This window comes from Zalophus californianus, chromosome 7 (assembly GCF_009762305.2).
Source record: "Zalophus californianus isolate mZalCal1 chromosome 7, mZalCal1.pri.v2, whole genome shotgun sequence".
In the NCBI taxonomy this organism is placed as follows: Eukaryota; Metazoa; Chordata; class Mammalia; order Carnivora; family Otariidae; genus Zalophus; species Zalophus californianus.
Window position 1 is genome coordinate 86,016,160 of NC_045601.1, and position 25,565 is coordinate 86,041,724.

At 38.5% G+C, this 25,565-nt stretch overlaps 1 protein-coding gene across 1 annotated transcript in view; it reads right to left on the bottom strand.

The window, feature by feature from the left end:
* Window positions 1-3,987: 3,987 nt before the first annotated feature.
* COL19A1 (collagen type XIX alpha 1 chain) overlaps window positions 3,988-25,565 on the bottom strand; it is a 325,436-nt gene continuing 303,858 nt past the window's right edge. Inside the window, exons 45-51 of the mRNA XM_027602614.1 lie at window positions 24,977-25,012; window positions 24,796-24,840; window positions 22,032-22,202; window positions 20,022-20,088; window positions 11,404-11,532; window positions 4,716-4,793; window positions 3,988-4,538 (exon numbers count right to left, since the gene is read on the bottom strand). Coding sequence (XP_027458415.1) covers window positions 4,411-4,538; window positions 4,716-4,793; window positions 11,404-11,532; window positions 20,022-20,088; window positions 22,032-22,202; window positions 24,796-24,840; window positions 24,977-25,012 — 654 coding nt within the window. The 3' untranslated portion in view covers window positions 3,988-4,410. The remainder of the gene's footprint in view (window positions 4,539-4,715; window positions 4,794-11,403; window positions 11,533-20,021; window positions 20,089-22,031; window positions 22,203-24,795; window positions 24,841-24,976; window positions 25,013-25,565) is intronic.

Sequence of the window (25,565 nt, forward strand, 5' to 3'; positions counted from 1 at the left end):
CCATTTGTCTTGTTTCCTGAGTCTCCTAGTAATTAAAAAAAATTAACAGAAATCATGCTACCACTGCCAGACAACTAGTAAATGAATTCAATGGGCTGAGTCACTTAGAAGTACTGAGGCATAAAAGGTAGAAATTCAGTTCTTTTCTTCATTTTCTCCTCCTAGAAGCCTGTGTAGTCTGTGAGAGGAAAGGGTTAAAAAAAAAGTGTGGCGTGGGGAGAGGGTGTGTGTGTCCCTCAACACTAAAGTTCTAAGAAAGAACATTGGGAAGAAAGAACAATAAACACTGACATGTCTTAAGAAAGTGAACACAGGCAAATGTGAAAAAAAAAAAAGAACAAAAGCAATGAACCAATCTGCAAAATGATTCTGAGAATTCATTGAAAAGACTGAAGAATATAATTTAACCTAGAAATTCTCAATTTCAGGGTATTATTACCTCTGTTAGCAAAATTAAAATAGTAACTTGACAAACAGTGTTCCTTATCTTTTTTTTTGTAAATAGCAATATATTTCTAGAAAATAGAAACATTATACAAATCTAATTTTTAAATTTAAAAATTTTAAGTACTTTAAACATGGAGATTTAGACATTGTGTAATTTTGTAAATGGTCTACTTCTTGAGATAAGCTAAATGCTTTTTACTTGTCCATCAAAAGAGAGTATCCTGTCTAAAAAGTAGGATGAATACTTAAGATGTTTTCATGTTAATCACCAAAATATGAGGGTAGTATATAACATAAAGTTACCAATAGCAAAGTTGCAAGTTAGGCAGGTATGTAAGTCCACTTAAGAAATAAAATGGAAACAGCCAAGGAATCACAGGTTATTGTGCCTTCTTCATAAAGATACTTAAAATGAGGAAGAACATAAATTAAAACAAATTAACAAAACACAAATTAATAAGAAATTATTTACAAAAATAAAAAAAATAAGTGCAAAGGCAAGGGTCTGATTTAGTTGTCCACTAAACTTGTAGCCTTGTATTTCTGCAAGTCTGTTCAGTTCTTCTGATTCAAATTGCTTTATACACCATCTTGTGGACAAAGGAGGTATATCACAGGTTCTCAACATGAGAAAGACTGCAGAAAAGCTAAGTCTTATTTAACTCCTAAAACATATTCATAAAAAATATTTTATAATGCAAACACCAAATGACATTTTTACAACAAATCTTAAGGTAATTACTTAAGCTCTGTAAGTGACAAAATTTTTAGTTTCACCAATGTCATGAAATATAGAAATAGCGTATGGTGTTACTTTAAAGTTATTAATTAAATTACTGTGATCACATAGTGAAAAATTTCAAAGTTTAAGACTGGTAGTGTTTCTCTTATGGTCGGGAAGAAGTGGTTAATGTCTTCAACAGGAAAGAACAATGAACAAACTCATGAATTATTCTTCCTTCTTCTTTAGATTCTAAAGGCTATGAATATTAATTGAAGTCACATCTTATTCTTTGCATAGAAAGATTTCTATCTGAAAGTGTTAACTGATCTTGGTACAAATTGTTAGACTGGAATCCAAACATACTTATATAGGGCAAACCCAGTTTTAATTACTAATTGTCATCATGGCCTATAATTATTCTGGAGTCCAAATAAGAGAGAATTCAGGAAATTTGATAATTCTTCTTCCCTGCTGTGGACACTACTGACATCTCTCTGAAAGTAAACAAATGCTTCGGAATGGAATAAAATGATACAACAAAGTTTGCCACCACCAAATTATGGAGGGGAAAATTTCCCACCCTACTTCAGGGCCTTAATTATCCACTTCCTTGATAGTAAGGGAATTAGGCAACTGCCAAATGTCCACTTTATTTGGTGTTGTGTTAGCTGAGCTCAGGCTTTCTCATTGCTGTTGGCTGCAGATCATGTGAGACAAGAGCAAGTGTTGGAAAGTAAATGTTAAGCAGGGTGAGAAGAGCTCATTCCATGTGGACACAGGCCCATTTTTCTACTCATGCCAAAGGTAGATTAAGTCATATATGTCAGTTATAACAAATGAGCTTGAATCAATGAGCTCTGTTTTGTCATATGCATCATAGAACGTGACATTCCCCATCCCCCTTAAATCACCTGAATAAATCCAAATTCTTGGAACAGGAATAAACCAGCCCAGCAGTTAATGGAATTTAGACAAAGAAAGGTTCCTAAATATACAATTTGTAAGAAAGGATGCATGACATATTCTGTGGAATTAAAATGAACATAAGTTATAAAATGAGAAAATGAACAGAGTCTTTTTATGGGTATATAAGACTCAAAGAAAACAAGGAAAAATACACTGATCACCAGCAGCAAAAATGTTCATGAGAACATGAACACGCTAAAATAAGTACTTCTGGATTAGCAAAGAGGCAAAAGGATAAACAACCTACTAATTAATATGAAAAAATAATCTTTGAAAACATATAAAATGTATAGCGTCATGATAAGTTCAAGTAAATTAAGGAGTGGCAGATGAGTTGTAAGCTTTCAGAAAATTCAAAAAATTAAAGTTCAACAAATTAAAAGCTCAAGATATACACATAGCACCAGATTTTGGATCTCTGTACATTTTTGGGAGGCATAATTTATCATTTTACTAAGAAAATGCATATGCATATTCCAATTGTGTAATCTAAAACACAGCACCATGGTAGGTATTGCACAGGAAGGAAAATTGAAGAAGAAAATCAATTTAAAGTTAAAAACATTGGAAATAAATAACCTTAGAGAATAAAAGAAACAAACTTGGAATTGAAATATACAACATAATTCAATATGAAATAACTAAATGGTTGTGTGTGCACACAGCCACGTTGACAAGACCTGACCAGCAGTTCGTTCATCTCTAATGAAAACCAGTTCAAATCATGGGTGCATTTGAACAAAAGCCTCCCTACACAACTCTGTTCACAGCTTGTTCCAATTTCAGTGGGCTTGTCTTTCCAAATCCGTTTTCCAATGAACAAATAAAAGCAACCATTGTAGCCTGTTCTAACCAGATTGGAATCTGCGCTGCTCTTTGAAGAGGTGGGGCCTCCTCATTTCCGGCAGGAGGGCTCTGGGCCGTACACTCACCGCATCTGTGGGACCCACTGCTTAGATTTCAGCAACATCCTCGTGCCCAATGTTTTAGAAAGTCAGGTGTTTTCACCTTCTCAAAATAATGTACAGTTAGGCAATAAAAATACCGTAGTAAGCAACTGGGTTGGTGATCACTGTACTTTCGTTCCCCGTCAGAAGACGCTGTCTGCACAGTGCCTGTTTTTTTCCCCTGAAGTTAGTGCTAACTCTTTGGTCTGAGCGCTACTTGCATATCCGGTCCCGTGGCTTTCCTTGGCTGCCCTGTTTCTCGAGAATACTCTTTCTCCGTAAGAGCTTTTGGGCTTCACCTCCTCGATATGCATCTGCAGGCACAACACCTTCATCTTCTAGATCAAGGGGTCTCTTTCCCAGTTGCTATCCTTTGTTCTGATGGCCAGTTCTTGTCTTAAAATCAGAGTGATCCAGCCAGAAGGATAATGGATACCAGGACCCCAAGACCTTGCTAGGCCATGTAAGCTTCAAAGGTACCAAAGACAGCTTGATGCCCCCGCCATCAAACACCTGTTAGGGAAAACTGCCTTCTGTTTGCCAAATGAGAAAATCAGCAAAGAGACTGCAGTGTTGGGCTTTTCTTGTGGGACTCTTGTACAATTGGACTTTGTTCCCCTCTTCATGCAGCACATGTTCATGCCGGTGGTGATTGCTTTGAACTGAGCTCATTATACAGAATTAACAAAATCATTTCAGTTGTTGGCTATGGTGGGTTTTGGGCTCCCTGATAAAATAGCCTCCTGGGTTTTTTTTTTTTTCCAAAATGAGTTATGAAGTGAAGCTCTTATTGCCTATCTATTTCTCTGCATAAGCAGGATGGACATAGGATGGTATAAGAAATCTTCAGCTATAAGAGTCATCAAAAAACATTGAGCAGGAGCAATGCACTATGTCAAAGAAGTTGAAATTTTTAGCAATGATGGTAAATTTAAACTCCAAGAAAACTTGAAGTCTGGAACTTTAAAATTCAGAAATCAAAGGCCAAATACAAGTTGATAAGTCTAGAAAATGTACATCACCATCAGCCTACTAAATCATAAGATGTAATTTCATCTTGAAGAAGAACTAATGACAAGATCTGCTTGCTTAGTTCATAGAAGATCCTGAATAAAAATCATAGTAATGGTGAAGCAAAACATATGGAATGAATTTGGGAAAAGCTGAAAATGCTGCTATCCCAATTACTATAGGAATAGGATTCCAATTGTTGCTTTTAATGTCTGGCCTACCAAAAACAAAAACCAAAAAAAAAAAAGCCACCCATATATCATGAGGGTTTGAGAGTATTAAGGTAGCTCAATGTCAAGTCTTCCCCAGGTGTGTTTATTTCCCACCTGTCCGCTGACGGGCATGAGACACGGGATAGAGGCAATCTTCTGGATTACATCTTCCACTAGGTCCTGGGGGGCCCTGGGGACCTGGGGCACCTGGTGAGCCTGGCAAACCCGGAGCTAATGAAATAAAAGACCCCCATCAGAATGCAGATCACATATGGCTCTTCCTCCCTCACTCCAACCAACATGGGTCATTCAACTTCACCTGTAGCAACACATAAGGGCCACAGGCGAGAAGATGCAGTTCCTGTTTTTAGAGGCTTGCTTGTGTTGTGAAGATAATATCACTATTACCTGAAGTCCCAGGGAGACCCGGACTCCCTGGAAGCCCAATTCCAGGCTCCCCTCTTTCTCCCTTCTGTCCTCGGTAGCCTAAATGAGGGGTACATAAAAAGAAAGACACAAGAAGTAAGAGTGTTCTGTGGCAACAGAGCACGGGCAACAATCATGTTCTTAATCCATACTATGTATTTTATGTTATTCCTTCACTTAACATAAACAGCATAGTAGCTATCTGTTTTGCATTATAATCACATTAGGCTTACATATCAGATTAGGGTCAATATGCAATGAGGATCTTAGAAATATGCAGCTACCATAAAAGTTCCAACTAGTCAAACTACTGATAGTGAGATTTTTTGACCCTGAAAAATGACACCTAAGTAACTCAAATCAATCATTCATATCATCTTTCAAAGAGCTATGACAAGGTGCGTGAACCCTCTCCAGTTGGAATTCTGACTGGACGCTAGATACAGGCTCAATGTAAGAAGTATACTGCCAGAGTTCTGCTTAGTATGAGGACAAGATGATATGACAAGAATCTGGACCTTAGTCCAAGAATTAAAGGGAATGAAAGGAACAAAAATTCATGATTTTAATAAATGACAGCAAGAGTGTGAGTATATGGAAAGCCATCCATCTCAGAAGTCAGGAGAGGACAAATCAGGTCTTTGTTCAAATCACTGACTACATCAACAGTACATCCCTTCCAAGGAAAGTTAAACCACCAAGGCCATGGTTTAACATGGCAGTTCGTAACTCCAAAGGACGAGGTGCTTCAACAATGCTAGAAAGCAAGGAGGTTGAGGGATTCATCTAAGCTCACTTCATCAATTTAAGATCCTTTAGCCAAAATGAATTAGGTCTAAGATCTGTATACATTTTAAGATAAAATCATTCTTATTCTTGAATATGCTTGTTGTCACCTGAGTTAGACAAGTGCAGAGTAGTTTTTGCCTCTGGGAGCCCTTATCTCTGCTTTTAAAAAAGCAAAAAGAAATATACCATATGACTTCACTTATATGTAGAATCTAAAAAACAAAACAAGTGAATAAATGAACAAACAAAAGCAGAATCAGACCTACAAATACCGAGAGCCAACTGATGGTTGCTAGAGGGGATGGTGGAATGGGGAAAATGGGTGAAGGGGAGTGGGAGATACAGGCTTCCTGCTATGGAATGAATAAATCACGGGAATAAAAGGTACAGCATAGTGAGTATAGTCGGTGATATTGTAATAGTGTTGTATGGTCACAGATGGGAGCTACACTCGTGGTGAGCACAGCATAATGCATAGACTTGTTAATCACTATGTTGTACACCTGAAACTAATGTAACATTGTGTGTCAATGATACTTAAAAGAGATAAAATTGCAAATAAAAAATATAAAGCATATAACACTTTTGATCTGTGTTTTATCTATTGGCATCCATGTAAGATTCTGTTTGATAAAAAGGTTTTGTGGCTCTAAGAGTTTCATGGTGATGGTAAATAGAGTTTAATTTCCAACTTTTCATATTTAGACAGCAGCTTAAAGACTACACCTTGTCCAGAATGAACAAAGCAGTGATGCAGAAACATGCAAACACCCAACAGAGATAATCAGGAGAGCATCTCAGTAGAAGTAGGTCCTGACTTAGTAGTGCCTTTCTGTAAAGGTGTGTTATTACTGCAGAACATGATAAGAGAAGAAATTTTAATGTTTTCTATGAGCAGAATGTAAGAAAAATGATTTCCCATTATTGTTGAGAATTAGACATCAGTTTTGGGGTTGCCAATCTTCATTTTTACTTGACCATATAATACATATCTTATAATTAAAATAATATCAGCAATGGGATCACCACACCATTATTTTTTTTAGTTTAGAGTTGTGACCTGATCATAAATAGGAAAATAGTGGGAAAAAAGCATATACATTCAGGAAATATATTTTGAGGTGCATATTGGAAGTATATCCAGGGAGAAATTTTCACACATTTATACTTGAAGACTGTTACAGATATTCAATATAATCCTAGATTTTAGAGACAATAGTGGTTTGAACATGTGGCATGGATATCAGAAATTGATACATATTCAAATTCAAAATATTACCAGAATTTCTTTTACATAAGTGACTTTCATTTAACTTGTGTGAACAAGGAAAAATGCTTATATTTAGGGTCATTTGAAAGCACCCTTCCAATTCCATTATTTAAACATTTCTGCAGTAAAATAACATGTGTTACATGAGGTATATTTGATAGTTCAACCCAGGTCCAACGATTATGAAAAATTATAAAGTTGACCCTCAAGCTATCTCAGTAAGTGCTTGAGATCATAGGCTAAAAAATGAGGAAGAAAGAAAAAAAGCAAAAGGTGTATGAACTTTCGATTATCAAGTGGATTAACAAGACTGTAACACAATTCCAAATGGAGACGGTATCTGCTAAAACTTATATACTCAAATTCAGTTCTCAGATTTTAATATAATGCAAAAATTTATTATTCCATGTGGATTTCAGTGCATATGGTATCACAAAACAAGAAACAGTAATTCACATATTTGCAGAATAGGGTAACATTTACATTTCTCCTGTCAAATATAATGATTTATTTGTACAAAGCTCTCAGTTCATTAGGTTAATAACTACCTACTATTGCTGTTGAATTGTACAAGCACATGAGAGATTTTACTCTCAATTTTCCTAATAAGGCCTCAAGCTAATTCCTTAGGAAGGCTGCCATAAAGCCATAGGGTCTTATTTTATAATTGCTTCACAACAAAACTTCAGATAAGAATGCTAGTAAAATCAGTAAGAGCTTTCCCATTTTCTAGAATTAAGCTTTTCACCCCTTTGGGTAGGGTAGGCCTGTCTTGAAATTTGGAATAGAATAAAAGGCAGGTCTACCCATCAATGGACATGTATTTCTATGGCCTATAAGGATGCAGGGTGACAGTTTGATATCCTGTAGCTTAGGTGGGGAAAGAAAACCACAGTGATGTCCTAATCTATAGCATCTGACTAGTAATGTCCTAGTCATTAAAGAAACTTGGTGCTTGTTGGAGTGTTTTAGATGGCAGACTGGATGTACTTTCTGTAGACAGTGTAGACAGATTTCTGTTTTGACCCCAGGGATTTACTTTCAAACTGCAATTCAGGGCATCTATCTGCATACTGGACAAAATGGCCATGAAAGGAGGGTTTCCAGCACTTGGGGAGGGATGGTTCTTGCTTGGGGGAGTGGGGCCTGTGGCACACGTCACAAGTTGTTTAGCCTCCTGTGGCCCAGCCCACTGACGGGCTGTCATGCGCCTCAGTCATGGTGGACACACATGCCTCCTGTTTCCTAAGGCCCTTACCACCAACCAGTGTGCCAGGTCAGATCCGTATCAGTCACATGAACTACCCTATGGGGCACTGGCTTACAAAGAACAGAAGGCTTTCTTCATTATAAATCAATAACAGCCGAACTTTAAGAGTTCAAAAGTAGGAACCACCATTCCCAATAATGTCCTTTCAAAATGGGTGGAGGACACATGGAATGACTGGATCTGTCTTCCGCTACTAATTCCACATCTACTCTGTGGGCGGGGTTCTTTCTGAAACAGGGCTTTCAAGGGTAGCATCTGCTCTTCAGAATTTTCAGAGGTGGAGAATCAGTTGTGTTTGGAAAAATTTTAAATAAAGTTCTTTCTCATAAAACTCATCCAAGAGGATCAGAGCTGATGGGAAGATCCGCCTCGCTCGTGTATATATGGAAACCCAGCTGCATCATGCCACTGGGCTTCTTTGATCCTAGTGTGGCACCTTCCTGCTCACCCCCGCCGCACAAGCCATCAGAACCTACGCTGCAGATCCGAGGTGGGAATGAACACCAAGGAAAGTTCTCTCACTGTGGAGGGAAGGCAATAGCCAGAAACCCACGGGATGGTTAAAATATAAAGTTGTCTAGAAATGCTTTTGAATTTAAAAAAGATGTCAACGATCACCCCCTTTGGGACTTCAGGGAAAATGCAAATGAAGTGGCTCAACTCAGAATCACAGTGGTTTCTATTTTCATCAAATGAAGACAAGGCCACTGAAAGACGATCCAAGGTTTCATTGTCAGAATCTTGGTAGGAGCAGTACCTCCCTTTCTCAACTAGGATTGAGTGCTGATATTAATCTCGCATCAATGTTCTCATCACTCTCTGCAGGTCTCCTGCTTCTCAGGATTGCACCGGAAACTTATGAGACGCCTTTAAATTTCTGTCCTGCTCTTAAGATAATAAGATAATAAAGGACTCCTTCTATAGTACACATTTCAATACAAACCACTTTTTAGATGAAAGTGGATTTCTTTCCTAATAAACACTGGAAAAAAAATCTCTTAGAAATTTCAGAAGAGCCACCATCAAACAGAATCCATGAGTGGGCAGGACATGCTGCGCCAGGCTCGGTGCCCACACTTTCTTTCCCTTTCTGTGCTGCTTTTCTCACTTCAATCTTTTCTCAAACTCAATCATGCTGTGTCACGAAGAGGACTAATTCAGCCAACAGCATCTGACGTCTGCAGTGGACACTAGGGTAACAGTTTTATATGCATTTTGTTTCTTTCCTTTTGGAGAAAACTTTTAAGTCAGGCAGAGCAAAACTTGGAGCCTATATGCATAACTTTATCTTCTGAACACATCCTGTCTATTTCTCTACCACAGACAAACCCTTCAATTACTTGTGAACTCTTGGAGAGGCACCAAAAATCAAATAGCAGCCTCTTATTTTCTTTTGTACAAGATTGCTTGGTGGCTTTACCAGCATAGCGTGACTACAGGCAAATATTCCTTAAAAATGGACCCCATTTTATGTAGGTTTTTATTTTTCCACGGCCTTTCTGGCAAATTTAACAAATACTAGAAAGGAGCTATCATATGAAAGTTGAAGAGACAGCTAACTGAGTTGGACTCAAAGATACATCTGTTAGAAACTCCATGGCGGGACTAAAGTTTTGTCAATTTTAGCATATGTCATGCTGCCAGAGCGAGCACAAGCTTTGTCAATTTTACCAAACACTGGTTTTTAAAAAGTTGGAAATCATATAAGGAAGTCTTTCCAATTCAAGAATTGAGTTAAAAAGTCTTATCAGGAGTAGAAGTAGTCTGGAAGATTTCTTAAGCAAACAGACAAATCCCACAGAAATCTTTCACAAAACCGAAGATAAATTGAGTGGTGAATAGTCTTTTACCAAAAGCTTCACTAATATGGCTGTCTTGGCATTGCCTCTGACTGAGAGCCTTCCAGATGGGCCTTCCCTACATGGGGAGGGAGTCTGGAGCCCGGAGTTTGTATGGACAGGTGACTCCAGTTCTAGAACTATTTTCCTTGATAATCCTGATTTCCCCACTGTTCTTGTCCTCTCTGAACAGCTATTTGAAGCTTCAGTCCATATTTTTTTCTGCTATTGGTGTTAACAGTTCTTATCCTTCACGTAGTTTGAGGCATCATCCATCTTTAGATGAGCCTGCAATCTCTTTGTTTCAGATTCATAGACTCTGATTTCAGAACAGACTCAACTAGTGGAAGATAATAATTAACTACCTTCTACACAACCATGTACACACAGAAGGCTATACCCGTTCCTACACATTTTCTTCCAACTATCAGCCAAACTTCTCTATGATCTCAGGGAAAGGTAGAATATACTGTTTGGTTTAGGTGAACTAGAATGATGTTTCTGTTGTTCTACATCATGCTAACTAAACCGAAAGCCTTGTCAGCTGTGACTAAAGGGTAAGACTCTAACAGACCCTGTGATTGGAGATAGTTGTTCTTTCAGAGAAGGAAGGGCCTGTCAGTCACTTGGGTACTTCCTATGGAAAACCAGGCTTGTAGGAAGGACAGTGAACTTGTGAAAGAAAAATAATTCTCTGCATAGAGGTATTCTCTTGCAATTTTGATGTTCACTCTCTGTCTTTTCCTTTATACAAACTTTTGATTATTTCAAGGAGGACCCTTGAGCTCCTCAATGTTACCACATCAAAAGGAGTTGCTCTGGTTTTATCTTTCATGCTATGTATTTACTGGATTTAATATTTCCTTGTCAGAGTTGTGAGTCCTCTAAACCAGGGTCTGTTTGGTTTCTCTGCTGATTGCTAACCAGATTTCTAGAAAATGACCTTGCTGGCTTACTTTAGTCAAGCTATCCTCAAAATCACATCTTCTGTCAAGTTGTCATCAGTGGAACAATAACTTTTTGCCAATTTAAGTAAAGTTTTGCTTTAAAAATTTTTGAAACCATATGGGAAGGATTCTAAAATTTCTCAAAATTTTACTTGGACCTAAATCACTACTGTAGTGGCATCTCTTAAGACTCCTCAGCTTCTTCAAGATACTAAGATGATTCTTGTTGTCAAATTACATCAGTAGGGAGGCATAAACAACCCTGATTCCCACAAAGTAATGACATATAAGCCATTATTGTTGCAGTTATTCTTATAACAAATATTATTAAAATACATTTAGAGTAGCATGTAATTATTAGCCAGTTTTAAGCTTGAAGTCGTAATAGTTAAAAATCAACTTATAGAATGTCCCAAATATGAGTAAGATACTCTGTATTAATCATTATATATATATATGTATGTGTACATATATACACATATATATGTATGTACATATATATTTGCTTTAACTGTGAATAGCATGTTCTAAACAAATATTATACTTGGAGATTTACCTTGGGGTCCAGGGTCTCCTGGTGGCCCAGGTAATCCATCCTTTCCTGGTGGACCAGGCCTCCCATGAGCTTGAGCAGCCAACATTGCTGCTGGCAGCTTGAGCTGTGATAGGAACACGGCCATCCTCTCTTCATTTATGGAAGAAAAAAGAGTATATCATGTAACAGAAATAGTTTTTCATCAACATTTTTCAAAATTTTTTACATGAAATTCAACAAAAAGACCCTACTTGGTTTTCTTTTTTTTTAAATGATTTTTTTTTAAGATTTCATTTATTTGAGAGAGAGAGAGAGAGAGAGAGCACAAGCAGGGGGAGGGGCAGAGGGAGAAGCAGGCTCCCTGCCAAGCAAGGGACCCGACATGGGACCCCAATCCCAGGACCCCGAAGGCAGACGCCCAACCAACCGAACCACCCAGGCACCCCCCTATTTGGTTTTCAATTTAAGCACATTTATTTATTTATTTATTAGCTGGCCTGACTGCTGAGAGAGTTGTCTTATTGATTGGTCAAACAAAATGGATTGTATAAAGTTGTCTGAATATAAATGCAGACCACCTGTGCTAATCAGAAGGTCTGAAAATTTTTGGTGCTTCAGAGATGCGGCAAGTCTACTGGACAGAACACTAGCCTGAAATCTAATTAAGCCCTGGTAATGACTTATGGAGAGAATTTTGGGTTTCTATTAAAAGATGGTTTTAATAATAAATTTAAGCCACTTTCCAGCAATGTTGTAAATGTGTGTGGTCATTTAAAATATGTTTACAAAGTCCTTGACATTCTCTTCCAAATGGAATTGTTAGGTGAAGCCTAATTCCCCTATCCTTGAGTGTGGGCTGGAGTTACTTTTCATTTCAAATGAATAGAAGAAATGCAGAATTGACAGTGTGCAAATAGGGAAACTAAGTCAGAAAAGGTGCCGTGGCTTCCTGGCTGCTCTCTCTCTTGGATTGCTCACTCTGGGAAAAGCCAGCTGTTGTGTAGTAAGGACATTTAAGAAGTCCCATAGAGAGGCCCACATGGGGATGAACTGAGGCCACTGTCAACATCCACATGTGTGAACTTAGAAATGGATCTTCTGGCCCCAGTCCAGCCTTTGGATGACTGCAGCCCTGGCTGACATCCTAACTGGAACTTCGTTGTACACTCTGAGCCAGAAACACAAAATTAAGCAACCCATCAAGTACCTGACCTACAGAAAATGTGAGATAATAAATGTTTGTTGTTTTAAGCTACTAAAGTTTTGAGGTATTTTCTTATGCCACAATAGATAACTCATAGAGTACGTGACACTTTATATCCTTGAATAAAACTGCATTATTAATAGATATTTTATTGAAAAAAATGGTCATTGGTTCCATATTCACTATGATTTTACTGCTTAATTTTTATACTGGGAAAATATTGTACTTTGTCAACAACTGAATTTTGCTTTATTTATTTATTTATTTAAGATTTTATTTATTTATCTGACAGAGAGAGAGAGAGAGCACAAGTAGGGGGAGCGGCAGAAGGAGAGGGAGAAGCAGGCTCCCCACCAAGCAAGGAGCAGGGAGCCGAGTGCGGGACTCAATCCCAGGACCCTGGGATCATGACTTGAGCCAAAGGCAACAATTTAACTGACTGAGCCACCCAAGTGCCCCAAATTTTGTTTTTTGTTTTTTTTTAAATCTTATTATACACCCTCAATATTATTGAGGAGCAGGGCATACCCTTAGCATGACAAAAGATATTCACTGCATCCTTTTTCTTTTCTTTTCTTTTCTTTTCTTTTCTTTTCTTTTCTTTTCTCTACTTTTCTCTTCTTTACTTTTTTCCTTTTTTAAAGATTTTATTTATTTATTTCTCAGAGAGAGAGAGGGAGAGAGAGACAGTGAGAAAGGGAACACAAGCAGGGGGAGCGGCAGGCAGAGGGTGAAGCAGGCTCCCCACTGAGCAAGGAGCCCGATGCTGGACTCGATCCCAGGACCCAGGGATCATGATCTGAGCCGAAGGCAGACCCTTAACCGACTGAGCCACTCAGGTGTCCCTTTTTTTTTTCTTTTCACATATTTTCTTCAAAAAGCAAATTCAAATGATTTCATTTGTAAAACTAATTTACACCCAATTTTTCAAGGATACATCCAATGTGTAAGAAAAAAATGAATCTTTAATGTAAAGAATTCAGCATGGGTTTGGTGCAGACAAATCTTCCAGAAAATTTTCTTACTGAATTTTAAATTAGTGTTTACTTTGTAGGTAAAACCAAATGACAGCAACATTCTGGAAACTATAGCTGCCAATTAGAAAAAAACAAAGGCCAAATCATAAAGACCTTGTGAAGAGTTACTCCAATTTTCTCTAGCCTCTTTACTCAGTTTAGCTCATTCAGCTGAACGGTAAGGGCACATTTCATTTAAGCAGATATGTGTGTTTTACAAACTTCTTATAAAGAGCAAATTATCCCCTAGTAAAACCTATTTTTCAATAGGCTTTCGATAAAAAATTTTGTTTAAAAAATGTAGGACCTTGTGCTGCTTGAGAAAGTAAAACAAATTTATTTTCAAATAGAATTATTAAGGGAAAAGTCCTAACAAACATGGACTACTAGGTATAATTATCAAAGGAGCAATCACTGTACACTCCTTTTCTCAAATTATAAAGCAAGCAGAATGGAAGCATCACAACATTCACAGGATGTGAATCTCTGGATGCAGACTGATTGACAGAGATGGGAGAAGACCAATGAGGATCTGACGAATCATCCCTGAGTGACATTAAATTATGGGTCTTCGGACAAAACTTATTACCTGACTATCCACCTGAGATAAGTTTGGTTGATGTTCATACATTTGTTTCCAATAACTAAATAGATAAAACAAGTTTGTAATTAGTATATAGTTATAGTTTTGCAAATCATTTTATTGAATGTAGATATCTCTTTATTATATGAAATTGTAAACGGGTGTTTTACAAGCAAATATGAAATTCAATTCAAAACTCTGCATATTATTTGTTTTGCACTTAAAAGAGATATATATTTCATTACAATTTTTCTCTTTTTTTAAATTAATTAATTTATTTGGGAGAAAGAGAGCACGCGCGAGAGCGCCTGTGCAAGGGGGGAGGGGAGCAGAGGGAGAGGGAGAGAGAATCTCCAAGCAGACTCCCCCCTGAGCGCAGAGCCCCAGTCAGGGCTCCATCTCACGACCCATGAGATCACAGCCTGTGTCGAAACCGAGAGTTGGATGCTGAGCCACGCAGGAGCCCCAGTATAATTTTTATTAATTTGAGATATATCTCTTTGAATACCTTCAGTGTCTAAACACAAATATTCACAGTACTAATTTTTTCCTCTTTAATGTACAAATTGAATTTATAAGTATTTGCTTTAGGTGGTTTTTAATATTTTTAGTAAAACAGAATTCTTTTAGATAATTACTTCTAGCTATAAATTATCTAGCTTCAAGATATACTCAGAAATACTCATTTAGCAAAAGGATAATTACTTCTTCTGAACCTTACTCTAATGCTCTATAATTTAAAATAATATGTTTTTGAGCCTCTAAATAAATTGTAAAGACCTGTTTCTTAATTGCCTTTTCTCTGTTTTCAGGGATCTTTGGTCAATCAAACCGTTTTGACTATGCTTTCTAATGAGGCAGGAAATTGAAGAGTTCAGATAGGAGCTTACATAAACCAAACACACATATTCTATCCGCCAATGCAAACCTAGAACAGTCACTCTAACAAATAAGACCAGTGGCTTGCCTTCCTTAGAGAATGGGCTCATCAACGTAATGCAGACATTAACATTAATGTGTTGATAAACTATATTATATGGAGAATGAAGGGGCATTCAGACGTCATTGGGCCCAGGTCTACCTTCTATTTCACAGACAGAATTTGTAAATATTTCCAAATAAGGAAACTCATCGTTTTCTCCTAACGCCCATTCAAATGTTAAATTGCCCATTTTCTTGGTACAGCTTCAACTTATTTTCTTTTGTTACTCTATGATGGCAACAGAAAGCAGTCATTGAGTATCTCCCTTGGGAAATCAGTCGTCTACTTGATACTATTGTTATCTCTTAGACTTCAGGCTAAAAAACTTTTACTCATAGGTTTGGTCATCTGTTTTGTAAATCACTTTTTGGCTTCACTATTCCAGGGCTTTTCCATAATATGTCTGAAACATGGAAACCAAAATTAGATACAGTTCTCTCCTAAGGGGCAGAAAATATTAGGAGAGTAATTTCCTTTCATATATTCAAATAATTACTCTCTAGTTTCATTTTAACTGTGAGTTCCACAGTATCATTTGCTGGATTCATATTCATTTTGTGGTTCATCATAACCCAAAGGCTGTTACTGCTACATTGTATTTCTGACCTAATCCTTTGCCACCATCCTAAGCATGCTGCTTTGAAATGTTACCTTGGGTAAAGACTGTGGATTAAACACATGCACACGAATTCCTTTAAAGCAATGGTAAGATATTTTTTAAAGGCATAAAAGCATAAGAATGGGGAGAATATGAAAGAAGACAACACGACAAAATTTTGGAAGCTGATAACCAAAGACAGATGACTTAGCAGACTCTAGAAAACCAAATCTTTATACTAGAAACTGACAAACAACCTGTTCTACACCACAGAATCCTTAAAAGTTTAAGGAATTGGCAATGCATGTTACTTCTGGAAGTGTGGTAAAGGAGGGGAAGAAAAATCAAAAGGATTAGCTGAAAGCCTGTTTAAGAAGTAGTCTTAGAAATTTCTTTCTCTATACAGCTAGGTAGTTGTTCCTCCCCAAACCTAGCAAAAAAAAAAAAAAAGGTAAATAGATCACGTGTGCCCCGGGGAGGCCTTCAGATCCCACTGAGTCTTGGGCTTCCCTAACTGAAAACAAGAAGAATAAATGAGCGCACATTTATTCTTCTTGTTTTCAGTCCTATTCTCCTACTTTGCTCTCCAAATGCTGGCAGCCAGGCAGGAAATGGAAGTGTTCCCTCTGGGGAATCTGGCCAGAATAAAAGGAAGGACTTAAAAGGCACTGAAATTGAAGTCCTCTCAATTAAAAAGCCCAGTTAGACTACCCTACAGTGAAGCTCATGGTGCACGAGTCCCACCATTCACTAGTAACTTTCGATTAGGTTTTTAGAACTTACTCTTTTGTATGAACAGACATCCAAGGATTACTGGCACAAAGGAAATCCTATAAGCTGAACAACAGACCCAAACAAAGAAATGGAAAGAGGCAAATTGAAAGAAATAGAGGCTATGCTGTGCAAAGTATTTAAAAGGTATATGTACATCTTCAAGATGTGTATCTTATCAGATGAGGTGTATATGTATGATGCATATACATACACATATGTAAATTAGTAGCTTAGTTGTTGAGATGCGAGGGAGGTGTTACACTTGAAACAAGAGAACAAGATAAATATTCACATATATATGAAATATATGTATGGAAAATGGAGAAAACATAGATAAAGGGGCTTTCCTGGACATTGGCTCTGGAGGCAGAAATACTGCTCAGGGACACAGAGCCCTTACTTTTCTGTCTTCCCAAAGTTGCAGTTGGTTCCAAGTTTGTCTCAAGAACCAAGAAAGCAGGATATGTATCCACATTTCTGCACAGGTTGGCAAATTCTTCCTGCGTGTTGATGGAAATCTCCAAGTATAATAGGGTGGTGTCATAGCAAGAATTAAGCTTCTCAGATCTAGCAAGATTCTAGTTTGTAGGGTAGCTGCAAAGCCCTCACAAAGCCAAAAGAGGCTAAGCTGAGACACCCAGCATTTTGCCCCACTCTGTGCGGTCACCTTATCTGCAAAAGGATTTGATCTGTTGGCTAATCAAATAGGGAATTTAATTTAACTTTGGACTGGGCACATATTTGTCCATTGTGATCCAGCAGAAACCCAGACTTGGGGTTGATAGGAAAACACCTTTTTCCACCATGCGTAGGTTTGAGATGGGGGCATCAGGATGCTGAAGGAGGGCTTGGTGGCCTGGGACAGAGCCCAAAGTGTGAGATCTGTGGGAAGGGGCCACCTGGGAATCCCTGAAGGGAGCTAGAGAGCCCAAGTTTGGGGTTTTGGTCTAGGCTTCACTATAGTCTCCAGTGTGGACCTCCAGTGAAAGGATGGTAAAGTGGGAGAGCGGGATCTCTCCAGCACTCCCTTGAGCCCCCATAGATAGTCCACGACTTGCTGGGCAGAGAGAGTTGCCCCTGAGGCTGTAGCTGTGCAGGGGTGAATGGGGTCAAGACAAACATTAGCTGCCACTGAGCCCACTGTCCTGTGAAAATTAGTCTTTGCCTTTATAGAGAAAGCGTTCTGAAAGGGAGAAATGTGACCTTGGAGCTCTAGGACTTGTGGAAATGGAGTTTTCCTTATTCCTTTTTGTAAATGGTATTCAGAAGCCTTGGAAAAGTGACTTCTAATTGGAAAGTTAAATGGACTGAATTGGAATAATCTTGGGACAAATTAACTCAAGTGCTAAATAACCAAATCTTGGGGTTTTTTTTTGTTTGGGAGAAAGTGTTGCTGGACTGGTACCGACAAAGATGAAAGGAGAGGGGGTATCATGGTCAGAGTCTCAGAGTCTACAAGTCTCCCAAAAAATTTCCTTGTGGGCCACTTTAGAATATGGTTTTGAGACAAGACATGTGGCTTTTGAGGGACCTCACCAGGCTGGAAGAGACTGGGGAAGGTGGTTGGGGGAGATGCAGGGTGGGAGGGGAGCTAGAGGAGGCTTGGGGGAGCATCTGCACCCTTCGCTTCCTGGCAGGCACGGAGTGACTGGGAGAGGAAGCTGGGACAGGACAGCAGAGGGGGAGTTCACAGACTTAGAAGAAAGTGCAAGCCGCAAGAGCCTGCCCCAAGACAGGTGGAGAGTGATCCAGTTCCCCTGGTTTCTCTCCTCAGAAGGCATAGTCCTTCACAGGAATAACCCCACAACGGCCTGTGAGTGGGCAGCAGGAAGGTTTCTGTGGGTGCAAGTGGCATGTCTCCTCTGCTGAACGCAGTGGGGAGGCCACCAAAGGCCATGCCTTCATCCAGGGTCCACTGGGCAAAATGAACACTTCCCGCATCTCAGACTAAATCTAAAGTCGTTTAAGGAATTGAAATTCCACATTAAACCTGCCTGAGATAAAAGACGGTTGACACTAGAGCCCATGGACATTAAGAGTTAAAGGAGAATTTTAGATCACAATTCAGAAACATATTTGCTGGTATTTTCCCTTCCATGATTGTGTCTACTAAACATGTGGATGCTTTCTGAGGTCCTAAAGGTCCTGTGCCCAGGCAGGCTTTAAGGACAACCCACCTGTGCAGTCACACAGAGTCCCTTGCTCAAAAGGGCCCTATGCTGGGTATAGTGTTTAACTATGGCTGTCTTATAATTCTTAATCATTTTTGAATAAGGGCACCTCCATTTTCACTCTGTGTTGAGTCCTGCAAATTAGCTGGACCTGTCTGTGCCTCTATATTTTTCAGTGTTTCTCTGGAGCACTCAAGATGCCTTTTTCTTTTTCAGGCAGGTGATGCTTGAGGAGTGCTTGTTGAGAGGGTATGTTTGGATTGCAAAGTTTGGAGGCTCTTTCCCATGATGCTTGATTCAAAGATAAAAAAAAGATAGTAAAAAAGGATTTCTAGATTGAAGGGCAACATTAAAATTATAAAGAGAAAACTGGTAGCTTGAAATAAAAACACAGTGAACAATTGTATTAATGACCTATCATGCCAGAGCATGGTAAAGACACTCAGTAGAGATCAATGTAAATTGAAATCAACAGCATGAATTCATTACCTTTAAAAAAAACCATTTTTTTTTTCTATTTTGTCATTGAAGCAGCCAAAGTTCCTGTGTTAACTCTGCTCTATCTCTAGTGCTCATGTGAAATAAGATAATGTATACTCAAGTACTGAGATTTTGGTCTCTAATACTAATTACTGCTTAAAATAATCAGAGCTTCTAGGAGAGTAGCTAATTCCATGTTTGCAGTAGGAAGACTTCCGGTGAACTTGGGGCATTTTGTAATCTTATTCCTTGCAAAATTCAGTAATATATATTTAGCTTGGCAAAGAAAGGATGCTGTGCAAAAGAAGCAGGAACCAGGAGAGCCAATGCGGATTCATTTTTTAAAGACAAAAATTCCCCACTTTATTAAGCTCACAGTTGAGGGGAGTGATCTTGATTTTAGCAAGTCATTTGACAAAATCATGTGATATCTTGGGAACAGATAAAAAAAATGTAGAGTGGATTTTAGAAAACTATATGGATTCAGAGGTCACTGAAACAATAAATTAATAGAATTTACAAGTGAACAGGAGGAATACAATGGCATTAAGAAAGGCCTAATCCTTGACTCTTGACTCTTTCCTTCAACATTTCTACCTATAATTAGAATGATGACATGGTTATAAAATTCAGAGATGGCACAAAGTTATGAGGGTCAGTCCACCTCCCCTACAGTAAGACAGAGATGTCTCAACCCCCTCATAAAAGAGGTTGCCTCTTAACATTGTTGTTGCATGGCCAGCTTTGGAGAGAGTGCTGAAGGGATCCCCTACAGCAGATGGGAGGTAGTAACTGGTGAAAATTCAGAAATGTTTATTAAGTAGATCTAACCTTCAAAAATCCTTAGAACCTCTTGATTAATATACTTCTTTATTTCTTCAAATGAAACTGCATCAGCCTAAAGAAGGGAGAAAAAGGTCTGTTAAAGTAGAGCATGGCACAAATGAATAAAGAATCAAAATCCTGGGTTGGTGTACATACTTGAAACTTCTGTGGAGATACATTTATCAAACAAAATGCTCTTGGCAATTGACTATATTAGGCAATAAATATCTTTATTTTGATCAAATACTGGGAAGAACTTGAAGTGCATAATTGCTTTAAAAGCTGTGGGCTGGAATCATAACCAGTGATTTGAACATATTTCTTATTAAATGGAGAGACATGGCTTCATATGATTAGGAAAGGCATTTCCTATTACTTCATTTTCTGAAGTTACAGAACTTGAACAGTGTTATCATCACATTAATATCCCAGGAACAGTTTCACTTCTAACCAATCCCTGGGCACTGGTAAAGTCAATATCTAACTGATACTATGCTTCTTTCTTTCTTTATTTTTTTTAATTTATTTTTTGACAGAGAGAGACACAGCGAGAGAGGGAACACAAGCAGGGGGAGTGGGAGAGGGAGAAGCAGGCTTCCTGCGGAGCAGGGAGCCCGACGTGGGGCTCAATCCCAGGACCCTGAGCTCATGACCTGAGCCAAAGGCAGACGCTTAACGACTGAGCCACCCAGGTGCCCCGATACTATGCTTCTTTGAAGGAAGAGAACTCCAAGTATGCCAGATTATTCTTTAAAATTGTTTTATTCATGGGATAAAACTACCAAGTTTTAGTCATTTTTATGGTATAGTTTATTCTGTAGTTTACACTTTGTAAGCATATTTGTATTAAGCAATTTTCTTTTTTTAATAGAAAACACTATGAGACATGAGAAAGGGAAGTAGGTAAATGATGTCAGTTGAATTTTTAACCCCTCGACAAATGAACCTACATGAATTTGGTAAAGAATCTAACATTTATAATAATAATACTTTACTATGGTACCTTGATATTTTTTAAAAGAGAGCTATTATTTTTCATGATCATTAGGATCTCAAAGTATTTTATTACTCTTCTTCTTTTTTTTTTTTTTAGGATTATTATCCAGGGGTATATGTGTGACATTAAAGACAATGTGATGGGCTCATAAAATGATGATTTCTGTAGGACAGAATAGTTCAAAAAATGCTCTCTTTCAACATTTTATTTTCATGGTATATGGGACATATGAACTTGAGTTAATGCATCTAATACCAATTACTGACACAGCACTGCGAGCTCATTATACAGGCTTTATTCAAGTAGAGCTTAGGAAGAGTGGGTAAAAATAAAGAATCTCAATATTGTGGGAATGCCCAATTTGGCCTCCATCTGGTATTGGCTGATTATCTGAGGACAGTGTGTCCTTCACTCCCTGCCCTGCCCTCCCCACTCCAGGATCCTCCTTTCTCCCTAACAAGGGTATTTTCTGATTAAGTTCCTCTGTGAATGGCCATCCGCCACCCCTCCTGAGGATATTAATAATAATACAGGCTTCCTTAACCAAACACTCCTTCTTGGTCTGTTTTCCACCTCAAAGTACCACTCAAGGCAGGTGTGTTGTTCTCATATTCAACAAATAGAGTTTTAATATAAAACGGACATATGTCATTTGTGTAGTGTAGGGAGACATTATAGATGGTATTCAAGAGCCTGGCTTTGGAGTCCATCAGATGTGGGTCTAACCCATGAAATAACTGTGACCCTGAACAAGTCAACTCTCAGTTTTTGTATTTGTAAAGTGGGGCCTACAGGACACCAATCCTCCTAGTTGTGAGGATCTACTGAAGTAATGTATAGTAAGGACTTAGCAGAGGATCTGGTACATAACTTGAAATAAATGGCAGCTATTGCTACCCTTGTGGAGCGCAGTTTAGGTTCATTTTATTTCTTTTAAAAGGATTATGATTGCTTTCACTGTAAGAGGGATATGTGGTCAATACTAGCCAGGAGCTATCGGAGCTCTTGGCACCACTCACCGGAGTGCCTGGGATGCCTGGATTGCCTGGAGGGCCTTGGTGCCCGGGGGATCCCGTGGAACCCTTGCTTCCGGGTGGCCCCACAGGACCTATGACTCCCTTCATGCCTGGAAGGCCTGGTTTCCCCTGTTCACCTTGTGGGCCTCTGTCCCCTGGAATTCCCTGGTCACCCTGTTAAGGAAAAGGTTAATAATAATGATCTCTTCTAGAACACAAAAGCTGTGGTTAAAAGCGAAGGTTCTGGATTCATAGTGGCACCTACTAGCTGTGGGACCTCAGATAAGGGAATCAAGCCCTCTGTGCCCTGGTTTCCTGTCCCATAAAGTGGAGATATTAATAGTACCCACTAAGAAGGGTGAGGCTGAGAAATGAGTGAGTCAAGTCAAGTGCTTAGAACAATGCCTGGCATGTTGAAGGCACTCCATAGAAAGCTAGTGACGTTAGTTGTACTTGATTGCCAGTCTAGAATGATGACACTTTTGAAAGTCAACAGCAGGTCTCATTTCAGGCCTGAGTCTCCTTGGCAATAATAAAGGAAGATGCCCAAGAGGATTTTGCACTTGAATGAAGATGGTCACCAAGATTTTACACTGAAGTAAAAACTTCAGTACACTCAAAATCCTTCTCAAATCATGTGCTTTTCTTCTTCTTTTACCTTTATCAGAATCTTTATTAGATTCTGTGGGTTGGTTTCTTTATTCGTGTTTTACAGTGTATGAGTGTGTGTGTGTGTGTGTGTGTGTGTGTGTGTGTGTGTGCGCATGTGCATACATGCTGTGTCCCAAAGATATACAACTCAGGAAGATTAGAAAGGAGAGCCTTTGAAAAAGTTCAGAGCAGGTGCTTGGGGTGGAGGGTCATCACTGAGATCATATACTTAATAACATAAATGAACTATGAGACAATTCACTGAGTAAGTTGCCATAGTAAATTAGGTATAAGGTAGTATTAGGTGGCTTGACTGTAATAAGAAGTTTATTTAATGCTGACTTTTATCCGGCAAGGTATCTAGTACTGCATGTGTTCGTGCATTAGAGGATGCCGCGGGGGGTCAGGAGAGAGGTGTATATATGTATCATAGAGTGTTTCGGTTACAGATATTCCAAGTACTCAGTTCTACAATGCCAGGAGGTGATGATCACACCAAATATGATGGGATGCTGCATTGAGGCTGCCCTGTATTTCACTGTGCTATTCTTTTATTTGTGACTACTGTGCAAAAGGCCAAACTCCATTTCTTCTGATTTAAAAAAAGTAATGAAAACAAATGAACAATTACAGGGATCTATTTGATCATGGAATGAAGAGATGTAGAAAGAAGCCATGTAGAAAGAAGTAAAAGCAGATGGGCCTAATTTCAATGCTACTGTCTTAGTTATACAAATGTATCTGCATACAAGTATATCAACTCATATTTGGGGAAATACCTGGGATGAGTCAAATTAAAAAAAAATAAAGAAAAGAAGTACTAACACATGCTGATCAATACTGTGATCATGTGCAAAATAATTGCAGTCTTTAGCATACTAAAATTCTTTTACAATATAGGCACAAGTATGTTCATTACAGTGATATTTATTATTATGAAAACTGGAAAGAACCTAAATATCCAGAAAAAGGAGACTAGGAAAGTGAAGTAACGTATATCCAAACAGTGGAATTACATATAGCCACTAAAAGTCACCTGCTGATCTATATTTACTGACATGGCAAGATGGTCATTATATATTGTTAGGTGAAGAAAGTCATTTACAAAACAGTCTGAACACATTTTTGGAGGAGCATATATTCATTTGTATTGATACATTAAGTATATATGTATATTATGTGTAAAAGAGAAATAGAAATATAACCAAAATAGTGCTTGTCCAAAATCAAGAATCCTTATCTCTTTTTTATTTGTATTATCTCTGTTTTCACAAGTCCTTCAGTTATCATGAATTATTTGTGTAATAAGTAAAAACAAGTAAACTGGATACCAGTACACAAACACACACATGCAACACACTAGCAGCCCTCACGAGAAAACCACTGAATAACAGTGCTTGAGTAATCTTTGCAGTGAAAAGAAAATAATGGGAAGTTGGAACAACATCAACACACAAACCAGTTATAATAAAAGGATATAACTGAATTGGCATGACTCGTCACTCTGTTCGGTTCCACTTTCCACTGCTCTACCTCCTCACACCAGCCCTCTTACTCGACTTTGTATTCCATGAGGTCAGGGCTTTTCCATGAGGGCCACTCTGGTCCCCAGAAGGCATTTGGTGATGTCTGGAGACATTTTTCGTTGTCACAACTGGAGGGGAGCTGGTGGCACTGCCTCTGGTGGTTAGAGGCCAGGGATGCTGTGAAACATCCTGCGGTGCACAGGACAGACACTTACAGCAAAGAGCTGTCTGCCTCCAAACATCAACAGTGCTGAGGTGGAGAAACCCTACTCTAAGGAACAAGAAAATTGGTGATCGCTATAATAGGAATATGTGTCTGAGACAGGAGGACTGAAGCTTTCCAAACTGGAATAGCACACTAGACTTAGTTCTAAATAAAGGTCATTGTTGTAGGTGTACCTGCCATATGGCCTGTTTCTGGGTCCTTTAATTGGCCTATTTTATGCTTAGAAGAGATCTTGGATCACATACACCCTAGACGTGTCATATTGGGAGATTTACAGGCATCCACACGCCCATGGTGTAACTCAAAGGATGAGGCAGTTGCAGCAGACAGGCTTAAATCATGATCAGAATAGTAATATACATACACGTTCTCCTTTGGGGCCTCTATCTCCAGGTTTACCCATGATACCCTGAAAAACAAATGTCAACACTAAAAAATCACTGCTTGCCAAGATTTTTCCCCAGCCTGCTCAGTCAAGTATTCTGACAGGTACTGCGGATGAGGTTTTACATCAGAATATTTATTTGAAGTGGTATTTTCCATACCTGAGCACCTGGTAATCCATCTTTTCCATTTATTCCCTATAAAGACAAAAGATGATCAATATTTCTAATTCTACATCGGTAGACATAGTTAAACACAATAAAAGGGTAAAGTTTCGAGGACTTAATCATCATATTTCTGCTATTTTGGTGTGGCAGTGTGGTGAAACAGAAAACAAAGTTGATAGAATAGATGGCCCTAAGTTCAAATTCTGACTCTGTCACTGACAAGTTCCATTTACTTCAGGCAATTTACTGAACCTTAATAGCATCAGCTTCTTTCCTTATAAAGTGAGGATAAAATCGTGACTTTAAAACTAAGTATTTGGTGAAGAAACACAAAATGCCTCGCTCACTGTAAATAGTCAATGGGGTTATTTTCCTTACTTATTCTGTTTGGTACAATCTGAAAAATAAGGTGCCCCGTGGTGCTGGGTGGCTGGTGTGTGGTGTTTATCGTTACCCTCTAACAATTTTCCAGCACAGAGAGTCATTCTCAGTAAACGGTCTCAGTTGCTGCTGGGGAAATTTCATAACATGGCCAGAACATGATCCTACTCTGAAATAAACTGTCAGCGAGAGAACAATTTGT